Genomic DNA, 20,859 nt, shown 5'->3' with positions numbered 1-20,859 from the left:
CGGCGCACGCGCAGTCGGGGAGGGCACTCGGCTGCCCTCTACCCCTCCGCCCTGCAGGTGGCGCTGCTGTTCCCACCGCCGCCGCCGCCGACCCCGTCTCTAGCTGGGCTAGACCGGGGCGGCGCCGGCCGCCTAGCGGGCCGCGCGACCGCCTCCGCCGCACCGAGGGCGTGGGCTCCCGGCTCCCGGAAGCGGCGGCCGCGGCGTGGAGCCGAGCGGGCGTCGATCCCCGGAGCGGCAATGCGCGGCGGCCGGAGCCTGTGACCTGAACGCGGCAGCCCGGTGGGGGCCGCGGAATGGCGGCTCGTTGAGGAGGCGGCGGCGGCGGCGGCGGCGGCGGCGGCGGCGACGTCTCCGGCCCTTCGGGCGCGGCGCGGCGTGTCGGCGGCCGGGGTGATGCTGCTCAAGCTCTTGCAGAGACAGACCTATACCTGCCTGTCCCACAGGTATGGGCTCTACGTCTGTTTCGTGGGCGTCGTTGTCACCATCGTCTCGGCCTTCCAGTTCGGAGAGGTGAGTAGAGGCGCGGGAGCCCTGGCCGGGGCGCGCTGAACCCGCACGACCCCACGGCGCCTCAGCCCCGGCGCGCTCCACTCTTGCCTCGCCATCCTCTCTGCAGCTCCGGGGACGAGCTCCAGAACCTGCCCTTTCCCCGGGGGCGCCGCGAACTCTGAGCTCCTCTCCGGGCTGCGGTTTCAGCACCTGGGCTCCAGACCTCGCTCTCCCGACGGTTTGGGGGATACGCGCTCCTTCTGCCGATTCCCTTTCCCTCCAGGTGCCTTCTTCAGGGTCCCCAAGTCATTTGACTTTCTCCCTCAGGCCTTGCTCTCCACGCACCCCTCTCCCGGGACCCAGAGTTCCTAAATTGCACTGATTTCTCAGTCCTTGCCCCACCTGCGGTTTCCTCCTCAGGTGTCACCCTTCTAATCTTTTCCCTTTGACAGAGGCACTTTATATTCTTAATCCCGTTTCTTCCCGGATCTCAAAACTTTGTCCAAGAGGGGTGTTTTCTTGGCACGTGAATTTGCAGTGGGGAGAGTGTACGGGCCCCAAATTTAAAGGACTTCCACGTGAAAAGGTGCTTTTTTTCATTTTTTTTGTCTCTTATTTGAGACAGCTGAATATCATCAGTGAGCCCTTAGAGGCTGTACTGGTAGATGTGAAAACACTGATGTGTGTCATCTCCAAACACTTTTCTCTATCCCGAGATCAGCTGAGCCTAGGGCCCCTTCCTGTGAACAGGATGCCCATAACCGTCTTGGATTCCAGCACCCAGTCTCTTGGGAATCAGCACAAGCTCTCGGGTCATGGGATATGCTAATCATTTAGATTCCAGATCACACAAACCCAGCCTGTCTTGATCTGCTGTTAGTTAAAGCGTAAAGCATACGTATAAGCATAAAGTAATTCGTTAAGATTGTAAACCCCAGAGGGTCCAAGCAACAGGTTTGGCAGGTGGAAACACCCAGGTTTAATAGATTTTGTGCCCCTCTGGGTATGGACTTTAAATATTTTCTTGAATGAAACAGCCTTTTGATTTAGGTTGCATGGCTATTTCATGACTGACAGTCTAATACAGTATTCTTTGTCATAAACAGATGTGCAGGAGACTATGAATAGGTGAGAACTGGAGTACACGTATGTGATTTTAGAGAACATCCCCTTTTAAAATGTGTCTAGGAATTGGAAGAAAGTTGTATTTTCAAGTTGTTAGAAATTCGTCTCTTTGTTTTATTATTTTTTTCTTTTTTGAGGGTAGGAGGTTGCAAAAGGTTTAAAAATTGACAGAATATTTTTCAGAAATGCCACAGTATACATTTGCTTGAAGTCTGTACCCATGCTGGATTGTGGGCTCCATAAGAGAGGTTGCTATATTTAACCACTGTGACCAGGTGCTGTGCCAGGTACTGCCAGAGTATACAGTCTAAATATTTGTCTAATGAATATATGGCATGATTTTCAGGTTTACACTTTTAGTAGTTCTTGGTCTAGGGGCTGATGAAAACAAGTCTTATAAGTAAGGGTTGAGAAAGTGCCCCAGACTTGTAAATGTGGAATATGTACCTAATATTATACTACCTGCTGTTCTGTCTTTGTTTCATGTATTGCACCTTAATGCAGTGATTGTATCTATACATAGTTAAGTGTCTTATTGCTGATAAAAGATTTTTTTGGCCCTGAGTAATTTTAAGTTAGCTGTTTATTAACTCCCCTGCAGCGTGAAGGTGACTCAAAGGCATCAGTTGTTAGCCTGCCCTGTCCCCTAGGGCTCTGCCATCACTCCGGACGCCTCGTCTTGGTGAGGCAGGGACTGGATTAAAGGTCATTCACCTGAAAAAAAAAATTTTTTTCTTTTTATGTATTCCACGTCTGGTTATTTAGTTACTGAAAGTCTTGAAATGGCCACAGATCTTAAAGCTTGGAACAGACAAAAGAAATGAGAGGCAAAGAATGCCAGCAGGTGGCATGGGAAATGGAAACAGCTGGCTCGATACCCCTACTATATTGCCTGTAGTTAATTTCTACAGTGCAGCTGAAAAGAGGAGCTGCAGGATTAGGCAGATCTGAGTTTGAATGCTGGTGCCAGTATTAATGATCATGATCATGGCTAATACATAGGGCTTATCAGATGTTAGGCACTCTCTTGACTGCTTTACATATATTAACTCATTGAATCCTCACAACATCATACCTGTGAGATGGGTACTAGTGTTAACCATCCCCCACCCCTGCCTCCAATACCAAAGTCTGAAGGTGATCAAGACCCTTACACTCAGCCCACCGTATCCTCCAGTTCCGCATCAGGGATACTGGAGGGCTGACTGTATACCCGTTTTACAGGTGATGAAACTGAGGCACCTGCACAAATTAATCCAGCTAGTTCATGGCGGAGCTGGGCTTCAAACCAAGGCAGTGTATGGCTCCAGAGCTGTACTCTTAAGCATGTCTCTATGGCTTCTCAGATAGTCTGGGCTGTCCCTTATATGATCTTCAGAAGGATACTTAACCTCTCTAAACTTCAGCCTCCTCATCTTCAAAAAGGAGGCAAGAATACCTTCTTTGCAGGGTTGAGCCTATTAGCTCCTGGCACATAATAGGCTCTCGTTAAGTGGTAGAACTACAGCTGCTATCATTATTGTCATCAACTATCTTATGCCCTTCATACTTATTTTGAAACAAACCTTTGAAATAGAATATGCTCATCACACAGTTAATATTACCAACTTGTTAATAACTTCACTGATTGTAATGGGTAGAAGGGCTAAGATCATTGTTAATTGTGGGTTCATCACTATCTTTTTTCCCTCTCTCAGGATAAGTGGTATTATTGGCTGCTACCTTTTAGTAAGCTATTTGTATACTCATCCAAATACTGAGAAAGAAAAGTGGAATTGAGAGAGGGAAGTACTAAAAAAAATTTTTTTTTTATTTTCCCCTTAAGTTGAGCCAGGTCCTTTTGAAGAACCCTTGGGAACTCTGATGAAACAAAAGCAGAACCTGATCCAAACCCACAGGGAGGGCCCTCTGGATGGGGACTAATGGCCACTGAAGTGCATCGCCTTGGGTGAGGGTAGCAGGTAAACTAGTTGATTTTGGCGAGTCATGTGGCCTCCGGGAGCCTCAGTTTCCTCATCTATAAATGAATGATTATCCCTTTTAGCTCAGAAACTTCTGATTTTAAATGTTTGTCCTCTGTTAATATTGTATAGACCTTAAAGTGTGCTTTTGAAGTAAAAATCTGTTATTTCAGGGTCCTCATTATTTAGTACATTTTATATGGAAATCCACAATCCCTTATCTGAAAATTCTACTGAACTTTGGAATTAAACATCGGTATCTTGTAGTGAAACATGTATTTACACTCAGTGGGGAGAATAAAGACAATAAATAACTTCAAGTCAGTTTAGGTCAAGTTTTGCCACCAGATGAGTTCAGGTCAGGTCAGGTTTTCTTGCCAAAAAAGATCTTCAGTGTTGAGAGCTTTTTGGATTTTAGGATTGTGAATAAAGGATTGTAGATCATTACTGGGTATGTGTGTATCTGTGTGCATGTGTGTGTATAAAATACAATATATCACTTCCTTACATGTACTAAGTATGGAAACAAAGAGGTGTCCAAAAATTAACTTCAGTGAGGGAGTCAGACAAGTTCAGATAGAATCTACCCATACTGGGTAGTAACCCTGGCCTCCCTCCTCTCTTTTGCTCACCTGTCTTCTATCGCCATTTTGGATTAGTTAGATATTCAGTGAAAAAGAAGATTGAAAACTGGGTCCAGCTCCAGTTTCTCATACTGGCCCAATTTCAAGAAAGAAATTAGTTATGCTTATATTTGATTACTTTGCTCATTAAACAGATACATTTTGAGTGTGTTCTTTGCCAAAGGCAACAAATAGTCGACGTTATAGGAACCTGGCCTGAGAGCTGGGAGGCAGCCTCTGGCCTGGCTCTAGCCCCACCATAAACTGTATCCTCAATGGTTTCCAGACTGTGTTACTCCCAGCTGCCTCCTAGGTTGGGGCAGCCACTCTTGCCTGTTTGTGTAGATTTCTTTTGGGTGTGGAGAAAACTTTCATTATTAAAAATGTTTTAAAACTTCCAGACTGGATTTCTCACACCCCCATTTTAGCTTTAATGTTCTGTGAATATACTTTATTGGATGTTTCACATGGGAAAGCATGAACTATAATGTAATGGAGTTTGTGCTACAGAGAAAATGCCGGTGGCTGCGCTGAGCCTCTTTTATTTGGCCGTGCTGCGTGGCTAGCGGGATCTCAATTCCCCAACTAGGGATTGAACCTGCGCCCTTGGCAGTGAAAGCGCAGAGTCCTAACCACTGGACTGCCAGGGAATTCCCTCACTGAGCCTCTTTAAATGGTATCTTTCTTTTGGGGGGTTTGGGAGAGATACACAGCCCAGCTAAGTGTCAAATCAGAGACATTGTCATTTTCCCTGCTATTATTAGCACCTCTAAAGTGCTTTGTACCCAGTAGGTGCCAAATAAATACTTGATGTGTGAATGAATGAATGAACTGGCGGTGATCTTAAAGAACCTCCCGTTAAGCTCATTTCCAGTAAAGATAAGTTTTCTACTCTGATGCAGCCCATCTTTACTTACCTTTTATTTCTCAGACATGATTAGTCAGGTTATACCCTGTACGGTGGAGGGTACTATCAGATACAAAGAATTATGTACAGCTCATCCTTGGCCATCTTTGACTAGTTGAGATGAGGCCATGATATACATATGAGTAACAATACAAGCGAGTAAATAATTGAATACCTGAGTAGGTACACAGTAATGACTTAGAAGATCAGAGGAAGGGAAGAAAATTATGGGTTGAAACATCCTAAGGGAAGTTGAGACTTTTACAAGGAGACGGGAGCTTTTTCTTTTTGAATTATTAGTGGTTTAAAATTGTTGCTGGTATTAGCCAATGGCAGTTGGTTGCAAGTGATAGAATTCCACTTCGGACCTGGGTTAAGAAAAAAAGGCAGTTTTTTGACTCATGTAGTTGAAAAATATAGGGTGAAATTTCTGGCTGGATCAGATCGAGGTGCTCACATGATGTCATCAGGACTCCTTGTCCCTGTTCTCCAGCTCCATGGGTTTAGTTCTCAGACAAGCTCTCGCCGTATGGGAGCCAAGATTGGTGGCAGCAACTCCAGCAGCTGGTCTCCCAGTTTAGTAACCTTCTCTTCCTCATTAGTGCCAGCTAGACCCAGGGCAGCCTGCCTAGCTGGGGAGTGAGTGCCCTTGTGCCTTCATTAACCACCTTGATCATTTCCGGAGCTAAGGTTATGGGTGGGACTGTCAGCCTCCACTGAACCACATGAACTGAGAGGGGTTCCCCAGAGGGAAATCAGGAGGCTGTTATCAAAGAGCCAGAGCAACAGATGTCCTAGACACTGGCTTGAGTCAAAACCCATCTTTTCCTTGGCCTTAACATTGACACATTGACACTGTGACTGTGATAGCTGTTAGCCCTTTACCTTGTTCTAGAAGATGTGAAAGTATGTTGTTTCCATTTTCCATTTTTGATACTGTGTTTTTAAGTACTCTAATCTGTGAAACTTGTATTCTGTTTTAAAAATTTTATTTATTAACTTTTTTTTTTCTGCATTGGGTCTTCGTTGCTGTGCGTGGGCTTTCTCTAGTTGTGGCGAGTGGGGGCTACTGTTTGTTGTGGTGCGCGGGCTTCTCATTGTGGTGGCTTCTCTTGTTGTAGAGCACGGGCTCTAGGCGCGTAGACTTCAGTAGTTGTGGCATGCGAACTCTAGAGCACAGGCTCAGTAGTTGTGGTGCATGGGCTTACCTGCTCCACGGCATGTGGGATCTTCCCGGACCAGGGCTCGAACCTGTGTCCCCTGCACTGGCAGATGGATTCTCAACCACTGTGCCACCAGGGAAGCCCCCAAAACTTGTATTCTTTTTTTTTTTTTTTTTTTTTTTGGTACACGGGCCTCTCACTGTCGTGGCCTCTCCCGTTGTGGAGCACAGGCTCCGGACGCTTAGGCTCAGCGGCCATGGCTCACGGGCCCGGACCAGGGCACGAACCTGTGTCCCCTGTATCGGCAGGCGGACTCTCAACCACTGCGCCACCAGGGAAGCCCACCGAAACTTGTATTCTTGAGTGGGCGTATTAATATGGAGTTTTGTTAAACACAGTGCTAGTGTGCACTCATAAATCTTTCAGTAACGATTCAATATATATCTTTAATGGGTGATTTGATATTTGCATTTGATTTGACTTACTCTTGAGGTCTAAATAATGTTGATCTTGTTAATGAAATTAAGCAGAAAATTAAGAGAGAAAGCTTCACCTGACCTTTTTGCAGCATCTGTCACCCCATGTATGTGGGAATGCTCACTCCCTCTTTCTTCAGGAAGACCCCCTCTTTGTTCTCCTTGTCCTCACCATTACTTCTCTGTCTTAAACGCTGGGATTCTCCAGGCTTTGCTCCCTGGCTGTCTCCTCTTAGAGGGGATGTCAGGTTTCAGACCCCAGCCGGATGCTTGTGACTCCCCGGTTCCAGTGCCTTGCCAACAGGTCCTGGATGCACACCTCCTGCTGGCTGCCTGCAGCACGTCCCTGCCACTGCGCCGCCCTGTGATGCAGGGGCCTCTCTCGTCACGGTGCTCTCTCCTCACCACGCGCAGACGTGACTGCAGAATAATTCTGTAACAGTTCAGCGTTCTTCCAGCTCCTGAACTCTCCCAGAAGATACAGGAAGAGTTTGCCCCAAGACCTCACCAAACCTTTCCTGGAACTGGCCCCAGCTGGATCATAGAGCCACCCCTAATAGACACCTTAAAAGGAGGAAGAGGTTTGCTTTTTGACCAGTCTGATGCCCCCGTGAAGTTGGGACCCCTCTCCTGAACATTTGTGTTATATGGAGGTGGTGTTCCACTAGGAAAGAATAGGTCGGTGTCGCTGGCGGCTACTAGCTGTACGGTTGTAGTAGCTGTACGGTCGTGTTGGTGAGCACAGCCGGGAGGACACGTAGCAGGTGTCTTTTTCTCCCACTGGCCCTTGACGTCAGCTTGTAGAGTTAGCTCTGCCTCTGCCCCTGGATGAGACACTCTTGTGGGCCTAACTCAGCCTGCTCTTGTCACTCCTGGGTAAGAAAATGTCCCGTGGTTGCTTCAGATTACAAAACACACTGTCAGTTCAGCCATGAAAGCCTTCAGTCTCATGTCACAACAGAACTTTGAGCCTGTTGAAGTTGAAGCTTCTTGCCTCTCCGGCCCAGGCCTGCTCCAAGCAGAAAGCCTGCAATTGAGGAAGGGAGCTTGGGTACGGTGGGCTGCTTCTCTCTTTCTGCCACGGAGCCTGTTTCTGACCCCTCCTGGGTTGTAGGACTGGGAAGAAGGAAAGGAAATGAGGGCAGGAAAGTCCTTCCTAAATAGGCGCTGGAGCTCTGCGATTTGCTGGTGTCAATGCTCGTTCTCTTCTGAGTGCTTTCAAAGGGCATCCTTCAGAGACCCCACCCTGAGCGCTGTCACTTGCTTTTACTCTGCTGAGAGCAAATGCCTCTTCCTCTGGGCTGGTTGCTTGCTCCTTCCTTAGCCCCTCAGTGTCTGCTCTTCTGGGGGACCATGGACCTGGTCTGAGGTGACCCTCTGCAGTGCTCTCTTGTGAATGGCCCACATCTCATCTCTTGCACAGGTGACCTGCATCCTTTGCTCTGTAAGAGAGGAAAGATACCTTTTCCTCTACTCTCCTTAGTTCTCAGCTAGGGCGCCTGTAACAGAAGACAGATTAGCAAGAGAAAAGCATACATTTATTTAATGTAAGTTTTAGGGACTTCCCTGGTGGCACAGTGGTTAAGAATGCACGTGCCAATGCAGGGGACGCGGGTTCGATCCCTGGTCCGGGAAGATCCCACATGCCGTGGAGAAGCTAAGCCTGTGCGCCACAAATACTGAGTCTGCATGCTCCAACCACTGAGCCCGCACACCACAACTACTGAAGACCGCGCACGTAGAGCCCATGCTCTGCATCAAGAGAAGCCACCGCAATGAGAAGCCTGCGCGCCACAACGAAGAGTAGCCCCTGCCCGCCGCCCCTAGTGAAAGCTCATGTGCAGCAACGAAGACCCAGTGCAGCCAAAAAATATAAATACTCTAAGTTTTACATGACCTTGGGGCCTTCATAAGGAAATGAAGACCAAAGAAGCAGTTAAACCCGAGGGTTGTAACGCTGGGCTTGATGGAGCATGGAGAACAGCGGAAAAAATGCGATGGGACAAAAAAGGGTGTGCGCTCTGGGGATTAGCTGGGGGAGACGCGAGGCCTGTTCATTCAGATTTCTTGCGGCATTCCTCTGTCTTTAGAGATGAGGATTTCTCCTTTCTTCCGAGCATAGAGTGGGCCTGTCTCACAGAAAGTCTTATGACCTGTTTCAGGGGAAGGTCAGAAAATCCTTTTTACGTGGTGTTTCTCAAATTCATTCAGCTTGAAATATTCAGTTTGCCAAGGTGCCGTATTTTGAGGTAGCATGTCCTGAACCCCATCAGCTCAAAGTGGGGGTGTGTGGGCTGACTCCAGCCTGGCAGTAATGTCTCCCTGTCCCCGGAGCCGATAGCCAGCCAGCCCTTTCTGTTTCTCAGGTACGAGGTGGATGTTGCATGCACCCAACTGTGTGAACCCGAGGTTGGCTCTCTCCGTGATCCTAGTTGAGTCCTTTTCCCGGACTTGAAGTTTCCTGGCGTGGGAGAGAGATTTCTACCCCTGTCCTTTCGATGAGGCAGAACGGGATTAACAGAGCGCCAGCAGCTTCCCAGAGCTCTCCTCTGACCCCTTCTGCCATGATGTGGATGAGTTTTCAACCACCTGAGGAAACGTTGCATCTTGGTCCTACATATTGCTTTGGAATGTGGTATCTGGTATATTGGTGCTTTAGAAGAAACATGTCTAGATGTACAGCTTCTCAAAGCAGGTACAAATTAATTGAGCTTGCCCAGGAGATGAAACTTATTTGCCATTTCTGTACTCAGCTCTCTGAACACAAAGATGTTGTCTTTCTTCCCTTGGAATCCCTGTGCCCCAGCAGAGCACTTAAATCATTCGTTAAACTAGTAAATTTTTTGTTGTAGCACAGCCCCTGGGCTTAGAGCAGTGAACAAAGCCCACTGGTTCCTGCAGACTGAGCGTTTATATCCTGGTTGTGCAGTCAGACATTAAATGCTACTTAATTACAATTGTGAAAAATGCTAAAGGGGAGAGTGTTGTGGGAGAGACCAGCAGTGAGACCCACCCTGTAGTGGCTGCGTTGGGAGAGGCTTTCTTTTTTTCTTTCTTTTTTTTTCTAACATCTTTATTGGAGTATAATTGCTTTACAATGGTGTGTTAGTTTCTGCTTTATAACAAAGTGAATCAGTTATACATATACATATGTTCCCATATCTCTTCCCTCTTGCATCTCCCTCCCACCCTCCCTATCCCACCCCTCCAGGCGGTCACAAAGCACCGAGCTGATCGCCCTGTGCTATGCGGGTGCTTCCCACTAGCTATCTACCTTACGTTTGGTAGTGTATATATGTCCATGCCACTCTCCCGCTTTGTCCCAGCTTACCCTTCCCCCTCCCCATATCCTCAAGTCCATTCTCTAGTAGGTCTGTGTCTTTATTCCCATCTTACCCCTAGGTTCTTCATGACATTGTTTTTTCTTAAATTCCATATTCACTCTGTATGACAGACTCTAGGTCTATCCACCTCATTACAAATAGCTCAATTTCTTTTCTTTTTATGGCTGAGTAATATTCCAGAGGCTTTCTTGATGCAGTTTGAGCTCAGCTTTGAAGGGTCAGAACTACTGAGGCAGAGGGCGGAGGGAGAGCAAGTCTGCTCTAGGCGGTTGGTTCTCACCTGGGAGTGATGTTGCCGCTCAGCCTTGAGGCGTTTGGCAGTGTCTGGAGACATTTTGGATTGGCATGACTGGGGCATGGGGTTGGTGCTGCTGGCATTAGGGATTCTGCTAAATATCCTACAGTGCCCAGAACAGTTCCCACAACGAAGAGTTGTCAGGCCCTGAATGCCAGTAGTGCCAAAAATGGGAAACCCTGAATTAGAGGAAACAAGAATGGCTGCAGGGCACTCAGTCAGGGGCCTTGCACTAGGCTGGTGGAGGGCAGATAAAGAGAAGTGGGCAGATTTGAGAGATTTAGGAGGCAAAATCATCTGGCCTTCATGTCCCATTATGTGCCAGACACTCCACTGACATCTTGGTATATAAAAGTGAACAAGATAGGTTCGTTTGTCCTCCCAGACCCTAGCGATAGGTGCTCAGTGAATATTTGTTGAATGAATACTTACAAATATTTAGTTTTGCTCACTGATTGTGATTGAGCCTGTGAGGAAAGGTGGTTTAAATAAGATGCCTAAAGTATATAAGGTACCTTGCATAGTGCCTGGTGCAAGGTGCTGAGTAGATGCCAATTCAATGCCAAGTGCCCCATGCCAGCCCTGATCTTCCCTTGACCACAACACTCACGAAGACAACAGGGCACCTACCTTCTGGCCTGATGTCCAAGGTCACACTGAAGAGTATATTAATCTTTTCTTAGAGACAGAGTAGAAAAGTTCACAATGATTTCTTTATCTGAGTGTGCTTTATTTTGGTTGATATGAAAGCAGAGGAGGCAAGTGCCTTATTAATTTAGCACAGCCTGCACTTTACAATAACGTATGTTATCCTGGTTCCTTCTAAACTGTAACGAACAATTGTAGCTGTGATAGGTTATGTATATTCACAATGTATCTCTTTAAGTTCTTACTGTCCTTAGATTGTTTCAATCTTGTGATCCACATGCAGTATCTTTAGCAGGTGATTAGTCAGCCTGTGTGTGATTCATACATACACTAAATTAAGCAGGGAAAAAAGTGATCTTTCAGAAATGTTACAGACTAAGTCACACTTGTGCAAGGAGAGTCAAATGCATTCTATGTATGATCAGACTAAAAACTGTATTGTCCTTTATTTTTTAATTTTTTATTTATTTTTGGCTGTGTTGGGTCTTCTTTGCTGTGCGCAGACTTTCTCTAGTTGCGGCGAGCGGTGCCTCTCTTCGTTGCGGTGCGCAGCCTTCTCATTGTGGTGGCTTCTCTTGTTGCGGAGCACGGGCTCTAGGTGCGTGGGCTTCAGTAGTTGCGGCACGCCGGCTCAGTACTTGTGGCGCACGGGCTCTAGAGTGCAGGCTCAGTAGTTGTGGCACACGGGCTTAGTTGGTCCGCGGCATGTGGGATCTTCCCAGACCAGGGCTCGAACCCATGTCCGCTGCATTGGCAGGCAGATTCTTAAGCACTGCGCCCCCAGGGAAGCCCTGTATTGCCCTTTAAAATTGCTTCCTAAAATTGTTTCTTCTTTTAGGTTCTAGTTTATCCCTCCTTCATTACCTCTCTCCATTAACTTCATTTCTGTTTCTGACTAATTCTAAATTGGATAAAGTTTCTTTACCAAATTTCGTAAGTTGTTCACTCAGCAGAGATCAGTGGAGGTGTTTACTCTGGGCCAGGTACTCTACTGCTTAGAGACACAAAGATGGTTCTGTATCTTTCTGCTATTGAGGAGCTCACTCTCCAGACAGACCAGCAAATAGGCAAACTTAAGATGCATTGTGATAACCGGAGTGTCCGGGGAAGTTTCTCAGGGTGACATGTGAGCTTGATCTTGAAGGAGATGGCTGAGGGAAGAAACGGGAGCCCCTCCCCCCTTGTAAGTGAAGGATGCTCTAGGTGTAAAGGTATGGGTATGAGAGGTAGCCCTCACCTTCTGGAACAGAAGTGGTTCTGAAGGGCCGCAGCAGCGTACCCAGGAGTGAAGCTGGAGAGGCAGGCGGTGGCCAGTTTAGAACTCGCCTATGGAGTGACTCCAAGGAATTTGGATTCCTCCTGAAGAAAATGGGGACCATTCAAATGGTTTTGAGCAAGAGAGTGATGAGTCAAATCTGTGTTTAGAACAGTTGCTCTGTGGTGTTGTGAACAGTGAACTGCAGACGGATAACTGGGAACAGGAGACTGTGGGGCGTAGTAGGGGTTCAGGTGAACCTGCCACACTGGGTGCAGTGCTGCACAGTCAGCAGGCTTTGCATGTTGATTTTTATAATTGTACAAAGGCCTGAAAGAACAATGTCTTTGCTTTTGGAAACTGGCATAATCTATATCTAATTAATTGCTTGACTTTTGGGGCGAGTCTCTTTATTTTAAAGTTGTCCGTACTGAATAGTATGTAAAGTAGAGTAACTTACCTCAAAGTACAGTCAGCCCTCCATAGTCACAGGTTCCATATCTGCAGATTCAACCAACCAGGGATTGAAAACATTTGGGGAGGACTTCCCTGGTGGAGCAGTGGTTAAGAGTCTGCCTGCCAATGCAGGGGACACGGGTTCGAGCCCTGGTCTGGGAAGATCCCACATGCCGCGGAGCAACTAAGCCCATGCGCCACAACTACTGAGCCTGCGCCCTAGAGCCCACGAGCTGCAACTACCGAGCCCACGTGCCACAACTACTGAAGCCCGTGTGCCTAGAGTCTGTGCTCCGCAACAAGAGAAGCCACCGCAATGAGAAGCCTGCGCATCGCAACAAAGAGTAGCCCCCGCTCACCGCAACTAGAGAAAGCCCGCACACAGCAACGAAGACCCAACGCAGCCAAAAAAAAAAAGGGGGGGGGGAGTTCTAAAAAGTTCCAAAAGGCAAAACTTGCAAGTGCGCCAGCAACTATTTACATAGCATTTACATTGTATTAGGTATTATAAGTAATCTAGAGATGATTTAAAGTATATGGGAGGATGTGCTTAGTTTATATGCACATACTATGCCATTTTATATAAGGCACTTGAGCATCTGTGGATTTTGGTATCTGTGGGTTGGAAGCGGGGTAGGTGTCCTTAAGGATACCGAAGGACAGCTGTACTTCAGAATCACTGAGATTCTAGCATTTAAAAGTAAGCTATTACCCCAAGCCAGCAGTTTTCCACAGGTAGTCTGGGGACCCTATCCAGTGATCCACAAGTTCAAACTATTTACACAATAATACTAAGACATTATTTACCTTTTTTCGCTCATTCTCTTATTAGAGTACAGTGGAGTTTCCCAGAGGCTTAACAGACATGTGACATTGCAGCAGACTGAATGCAGAACACAAAGATATTCCAGTTGTCTTCTATGAAACCACGCATTAAAGAAATTTGTGAAAATTAAAAACAATGCAACTCTTCTCACTAAACTTTTTTGTTTAGGAAAACAGTTATTTTTCATGAAAATCTTTATGTTGCCCTGTAATGGGTTTATTTCTTAAATGTACAAATATTTTAAAATTTCCTCAGTTTTAATTTTAATATGGTGAATATCAGTAGACATAACCCACATAAAATTTAAAAACTCTTTGGAATCTTAAATAATTTTTTTTTTTTTTTTTTTTTTTTTGCCGTACGCGGGCCTCTCACTGTTGTGGCCTCTCCCGCTGCGGAGCACAGGCTCCGGACGCGCAGGCTCAGCGGCCATGGCTCACGGGCCCAGCTGCTCCACGGCATGTGAGATCTTCCCGGACCGGGGCATGAACCCGTGTCCCCTGCATCGGTAGGTGGACTCGCAACCACTGCACCACCATGGAAGCCCTTAAATAATTTTTAAGAGTATAAAGGGGTCCTAAGACTGAAAAAGCTGAGAACCTCTGCTCCAAGAATTTAAGAATAAATATGTGGTGGGACTTCCCTGGCGGTCCAGTGATTAAGACTCCACACTTCCACTGGCGGGGGCGCAGGTTCGATCCCTGGTTGGGGAGGTAAGATCCCACATGCCATGTGGGCTCCACCCCAAAAAAAAGATGTGGTACCTGTGTTATGGATATTTAAACCACCATCATCTCTCACCACTATTGCTTCATTACAATCCATTCTCCACATTGCAACCAGGCTACCTTTTAAAAAATGTGAATCAGGCTACATCATGCCCATTGTACACAGTAGAAAATTCAGACTCCTTCTAATGGTCTGTATGTAAGATCCTAAATGCGCCACTTCTTTGAGCAGGTTGTGTCACGTATCCACTGTGTGTGCTGTAACTATTTCTACAAAAATGTACCCTAACAGACTACCTTCAAGTTTGCTGGCTTAAAACAGGAGCAGCAAACTACGCCTGTTTTTGTATGGCCTGCAGTCTAAGAATGGAGTTTACATTTTTAAGTGGCTTTAAAAAACTAAAAGAAGATGAAGAATTCATAACACATGAAAATTATATGAATTATAAATATCAGTGTCCATAAATAAATGTTTTATTGGAACATAGCCACGTCCATTCATTTACTGTTGTCTATGGCTGTTTTCTCAGTACAACAGCAGCATTGAATAGCTGTGGCAGAAACCATATGGCCTGAAAAGCCTAAGATGGTTACTGTTTGGCCCTTTACAGAAGAGGTTTGTCAGTCCCTGGCTTAAAATGACAGTTATTTCTTCTCTGGGATGTGCAGGCCAGGTGGGAGTTGGCTCATCTGGGTTGGACTTGGACCGCATGTCTTTCGTCCTGGGACCAGCAGACCAGCCTGGACATGTTCTTCTCAAGCAGTGGTAAAGGCACAGAAAGCAAGCGGATACTTGCAAACCTGCCTGAGGTTGAGGCTCAGAATTGGTGTCTTCTTTTTGTTCCTTGACACGTTAGGTTTGTGTCCGCCTTAGGACCTTTGCACTGTTGTCCCATCAGGCTGGAGAGCACTGCCCGCAGACCACCATGTGACGTGCTCCTGGTCATACAGGTCTCAGCTCAGTAATGCCTTCTCAGGTGGGCCTTCCCCACCACCCAACCTAAAGCAGCCTCTTTCACCAGGTCACTCCTTTTTCTATTCCCCTTCTTTTTAAAAGTAGTACGTAGTTTCAGTCTGAAAATATGTATGTGTGTATTTAATGTCTCATTTCTCTCTCCCTCAAAATGTAAGCTCCGTGGGAGGAGCATTTCTGTCTTATTCACTACTGTATCCTCAGCCCCTAGAATAGAGCCTGGCACCAAGAGGTGGAGTGCAGAGATACTTTTTCCCTAGTATCTAAATATGGAAAGGTCACCTGAGTGATCAGTTTCTAAATTGAACCTTAATATAAAAGTATACAGGTTTAGTTGATATCAGTTGACATATAAATATATTAGGGTTCTTCAGAGAAACAAAGCCAATAGGATATATGTATGTGTGTGCATACGTGCATGTGCGCACGTGTGTGTGTGTGTGTGTGTGTGGAAATAGACTGATTATATGGAATTGACTTACAGGATTGTGGAGGCTTACAAGTCTCCAAGATCTGCATTTAGCAAGGCTAGCGGTCCAGGAGAGCCAATGAAGTAGCTCTAGTCTAAGTCCAAAGGCCTGAGAACCAGGAAGGCCGATGCTGTAGTTCCTGTCTGAAGGTTGGCAGCCTAGAGACCCAGGAAGAGCTGACGTTTCAGTTCAAGTTAGAAGGCAGGAAAGACTGATGTTACGGCTCAAGGCAGTCAGATCAGAGGACATTCTCCCTTACTCAGCCTTTTTGTTCTATTTAGGCCATCAACTGATTAGATGAGGCCCACCTACATTAGGGAGGGCAAGCTGCTTTACTAGTCCCAATGCAAATGTTAATTTCACTTGGAAATAGCCTAGTTGAGGAAGTTCCCTTCTGTTCCTAATTTGCTGAGAGGCTTTTATTTTTTATTTTTAAATAAAAAAATGAGTGTTAAGGGAATTCCCTGGTGGTCCAGTGGTTAGGACTCCACGCTTTCACTGCCGAGGGCAAGGGTTCTATCCCTGGTTGGGGAACTGTGATCCCACAAGCCACATGGTGCAGCCAAAAAAAGAAAAAATAGGTGTTGAAGTTTGTCAAATACTTTATCTGTTGATATGATCATATGATTTTTCTTCTTTTGCCTTGAGATACGGTAGATTACATTAATTAATTTTTGAATGTTGAACCAGTTTTCAAAAATACATACCTAGAATAAATCCCACTTGGTTATGTTATATAATTCCTTTTATACATTGTTAGATTTTATTTGATAACACTTTATTGAGGATTTTCACATCCATGTTCATGAGAGTTATTGGTTTATAATTTTCCTCATAAAATGAGTTAGAAAGTGTTCCCTTTGCTTCCATTTTCTGGAAGAAATTGTAGAGAATTGGTATCATTTCTTCCTTAAATATTTGGTAGAATTCACCAGTGAACCCATCTGGGCCAGTTGCTTTCTGTTTTGGAAGGTTATTACTTATTGATCCAAATTATTTAATAGGTATAGGCTATTCAGATTATGAATTTCTCCTTGTTTGAGCTTTGGTAGTTTGTATCTTTCAAGGATTTGGTCCATTTCATCTAAGTTATCCAATCTGTGATCAGAATTGTTGATAATGTTCCTTTATTACTCTTGGGAGGAGTATTATAGTGATTTACTTCTCTTCCAAAATTTTATGGCAAAATGCAAATAACAAAATTTGCCTTTTTTTTTTTTTGGCGGTATGCGGGCCTCTCACTGTTGTAGCCTCTCCCGTTGCAGAGCACAGGGTCTGGACGTGCAGGCTCAGCGGCCACGGTTCACGGGCCTAGCCACTTCGCGGTATGTGGGATCTCCCCGGACCGGGGCACGAACCCGTGTCCCTTGCATCGGCAGGCAGACTCTCAACCACTGCGCCACCAGGGAAGCCCTGCCATTTTAATGATTTTTAAGTGTATAACTCAGTGGCATTAATTACATTTACGTTGTTGTGCAACCATTACCACTGTTTCCAAAACTTTTTCATCACCCCAAACAGAAACTTGGTATTAAGCAGTAACTCTCCATTCTCCCCTTGGGCCCTGGTAACCTCTGATAACTTCCTGTCTTTATGGATTTGCTGATTCTGGACATTTCATATAATGTATATTTCATACAATATTTGTCTTTTATTTTTCTGGCAGTTTCTGCTTGTTTTTCAGTGTTTCTGAGGAGATGAGAGATTGGAGTTGCTTACTCTGCCATTTTGCTGAGGTTACATTCCAGACTGATAGTTCTGATTGTTACTTTTTTCATGTAATATTTTACCAAACACTTTACCCTTTGACTAGTCTGTATGCTCCAGAAGGAGGACATTTTGTTTTGTCCATTACTATGTCCTCAGAGTCTGGAATGGTGCCACATATTTGTTGGCTAACTGAAGTTACTAATTTTTAATAGTTGCTTAAAAACTGCATAATTTTTAATAGCTTCATAATATTTGTGTGACTGTACCTTAATTTATTTACCCAATTACCTGCTGTTTAATTTTTAAACTATCTCCAGGTTTTATTTGTATAAGTAATAATGGTTATTACATTTATACAGAAGTGTTTGGGTGCACCTATGATGATTTTCTTGGCATGTATTTCTAGAGGTGGAATTAGAACAAAGACATGACCATTTCTTTGGTCCTTTGATACATATTGCTAATTGCCCCTCAGGAAAGGGGTTTTTTAATGGCTTTAAAGCTATTTAAAAATATATAGCATTCTTTTTGCCTAATTTATGACTTCTCTGCATTTGACACTCATAAAAAGAGAACTCTCCTTGGTGAATTTTAAAAAATGTTTTTGTCTAAGTAACAGTATGAGATAAAATTCATTTGTTGATGGAGGTAAGTATAGTAAGCACCACAAGCAGATATTTTGTAAAATTTTATCTCATTTCACTAAACATTTTTATGGCAATTAAATTTTACCAAAATAAAGAGGAAAAACAAAAAAACTTAGTTTGATTAGTTTTGGCTTCTGGTTTAATAATAACAAATGTTTACCAACTACACTTTTATTTATACTTTGGGTATATTTTTCACATGTTATAATTGTTTGTTTCATATTTGTCTGCCCAGTAGGCTGTGAGCCTCTTGAAGGACTAAATAAGTTCAGTGTTCTTTCATAGTCTTAAAACCTTACATTTCCTGCAGTACTTTGTAGTTATTCGAATAGATGGATATATATCAGCTCACTTGATTTCTTTTATAACAGCCCCTTATGGGATAAGGAATTGTTTTGGAACTTAGAGAGCTTTAAGTGACTTGTCTAAAATCACAAAGCTATTACATTTGTCCATCATCATCCTGCCCATGCTTTCTACCTAGGGTTAGCTCACTATAGCATTTGGCCAAGAAAACCAGGTTCCCCTAAATGAATCTCAAAGATAAATATCCTCACTGCAGTACTTTGGCTTCTTCCATTAAAAAAATAACAAAAACAAAACTATAGAGACCTTATCCAGAGGAAATAGGAAGAAAAGCCAGGGAATCAGAGCTGCTCTCTTGCCAGAAATGCATGTTCTGATGGGAGAAGATGGTGAAAGATATCTGTGCCAGATCCCACGCGGGAGAGAAGCTGTCTGAGATCCGAGGAAACATCCGTCTGCTAAGAGGAGCCAGCAGCCTGTTGACAAAAATTTGGGAGGGGAGGGGGAGTCAGAACTCTTCTTTTTTTTTTTTAAATAAATTTATTTATTTTATTTTTATTTATTTTTGGCTGCGTTGGGTCTTCGTTGCTGCACACAGGCTTTCTCTAGTTGCAGAGAGCTGGGGCTACTCTTTGTTGCGGTGCTCAGGCTTCTCATTGCGGTGGCTTCTCTTTTTGTGGAGCACGGGCTCTAGCGTGCAGGCTTCAGTAGTTGTGGCATGTGGGCTCAGTAGTTGTGGCTTGTGGGCTCTAGAGTGCAGGCTCAGTAGATGTGGCACACGGGCTTAGTTGCTCCACGGCATGTGTGATCTTTCTGGACCAGGGATTGAACCCGTGTCTCCTGCATTGGCAGGCGGATTCTGAACCAGTGCGCCACCAGGGAGGCCCAGAACTCTTCTTTTTGTGTGACTTTAGATAAGTCACTTAAACTCTTTGAGTCTCAGATTCTCATCTGTACAATAAAGAGTTTATATTAAAAAAATAAATAAAATCACAAAACTGGGGCTGAGGTCAGGGCCTGCTTTTGTGACATGTACTTAATCTTTAGGCATTGAATAGCTGCAGCCCTGTCCAGGAGAACTCTGTGCAGTGTTAGAAATGGCCTGTAATTATGAGCTGTCCAGTACAGTAGCCACTAGCTACATGTGGCTGTTGGGCACTTCACAGGTGGCTAGTGTGACTAAGGTACTAAGTTTTAAATTTAACTTATTTAGTCTTAATTTAAATTAGCACACATGCCTAGTGGGGAATACCATGTTTTTGGACAGTGCAGATCTAAATTCATAGGTAGAGTAACTGTTTGCAAGGACGTTCTAGCAGGGCTCACACATTGGCACTGTGTAATTCTGTGATTCTGTAAACTCTGAACTGTAAAGCAACTAAACCTACATATATGTACCCAGAAAGGCAGTTTGAATATATTTGGAAACCATCTTTGGTAGTTTCCCCCACACACACACCTTTTCCTTTTATTCAAGTGTGGTTGAGGAGACTTTTTTTTTTTTTTTGGCTGCGTTGTGCGGCATGCGGGATCTTAGTTCCCCAACTGGGGATCGAACCCGGGCCCTCAGCAGTAAAAGAGCGGAGTTCTAACCACTGGACTGCCAGGGAATTCCCTCTCTTTGCTCCTCTACTTCTTTAAAAATCTCAGCTTTCTCTCCTAGAAAAAGGAGAGAGATTTTGTTAAGTTATTATGATTAACCCTATCCTGGATTATTCCTTTTCTCCAACAGTAATCTGTTTTAATCTGTACTCATGTAAAAGCTGAACAGTAAGCATTCCTAAATCATTTCATGCAAGTACATGATTAGTCCTTAACAGGATGTCAGCTCCCTGAGGACAAAGCCCTGGTTCCCGTTTTGTGCCCTTTAAAATGGTCATCAAATGTATGTCGTGTATCTAATTCTGTGAAGAATTCAAAGAAGGTAGACGTGGTCTAGAAAAGTATCTTTGAGTTTAATTAATGTTCAAGTAAATAGTGGTCTTGTGCATCTTGGGTTTGGGTCATTTCCTGTGTATGAAAAGGAGAGATCAGCCCACTTTTGGTAACCATTCAATGCCTAATAAGAAATGGGTTAATCTTTTATTTTAGCCACTTCGTGTTGGGAAATGCAGTGAGCTGTTTGTGTCCTCCCAAAATTTATATGCTGAAACTATTCCAGTGTGATGCTATTAGGAGGTGAGCTCTTTGGTAGATGATTAGGTCATGAGGGTGGAACCCCCATTAGTGGGATTAGTGCCTTTATAAAACAGACCCCAGAGAGCTCCCTTGCCCCTTCCACCGTGTGAGGTGACACAGCCTGAACACAGCCATCTGTGGACCAGGAGGCAGGCCCTCACCAAATAGCAAATCTGTCAGCACCTTGATCTTAGTCTTCCCGGTGTCCAGAACTGTGAGAAATAAATTTCTGTTGTTTTGAGCCACACAGTCTGTAGTATTCTGTCAGAGCAACCC

At 44.8% G+C, this 20,859-nt stretch overlaps 1 protein-coding gene across 3 annotated transcripts in view; it reads left to right on the top strand.

Moving 5' to 3' along the window:
- Positions 1-378: 378 nt before the first annotated feature.
- Positions 379-20,859, top strand: part of GNPTAB (N-acetylglucosamine-1-phosphate transferase subunits alpha and beta) — an 85,839-nt gene continuing 65,358 nt past the window's right edge. For 2 of the 3 annotated variants that reach the window (XM_082666675.1, XM_082666677.1), the window contains exon 1: positions 380-513. In XM_082666675.1, coding sequence (XP_082522801.1) covers positions 449-513 — 65 coding nt within the window. In that variant the 5' untranslated portion in view covers positions 380-448. Of the gene's footprint in view, positions 514-20,859 lie in introns of all 3 variants that reach the window. The other variant, XM_082666676.1, reaches the window with a different exon arrangement.

Source organism: Grampus griseus (genome assembly GCF_964374135.1).
Source record: "Grampus griseus genome assembly, chromosome: 11".
Lineage (NCBI taxonomy): Eukaryota > Metazoa > Chordata > Mammalia > Artiodactyla > Delphinidae > Grampus > Grampus griseus.
Note: the sequence above shows the minus strand (reverse complement) of the source record. Positions and strands in the feature narration are given on the sequence as shown.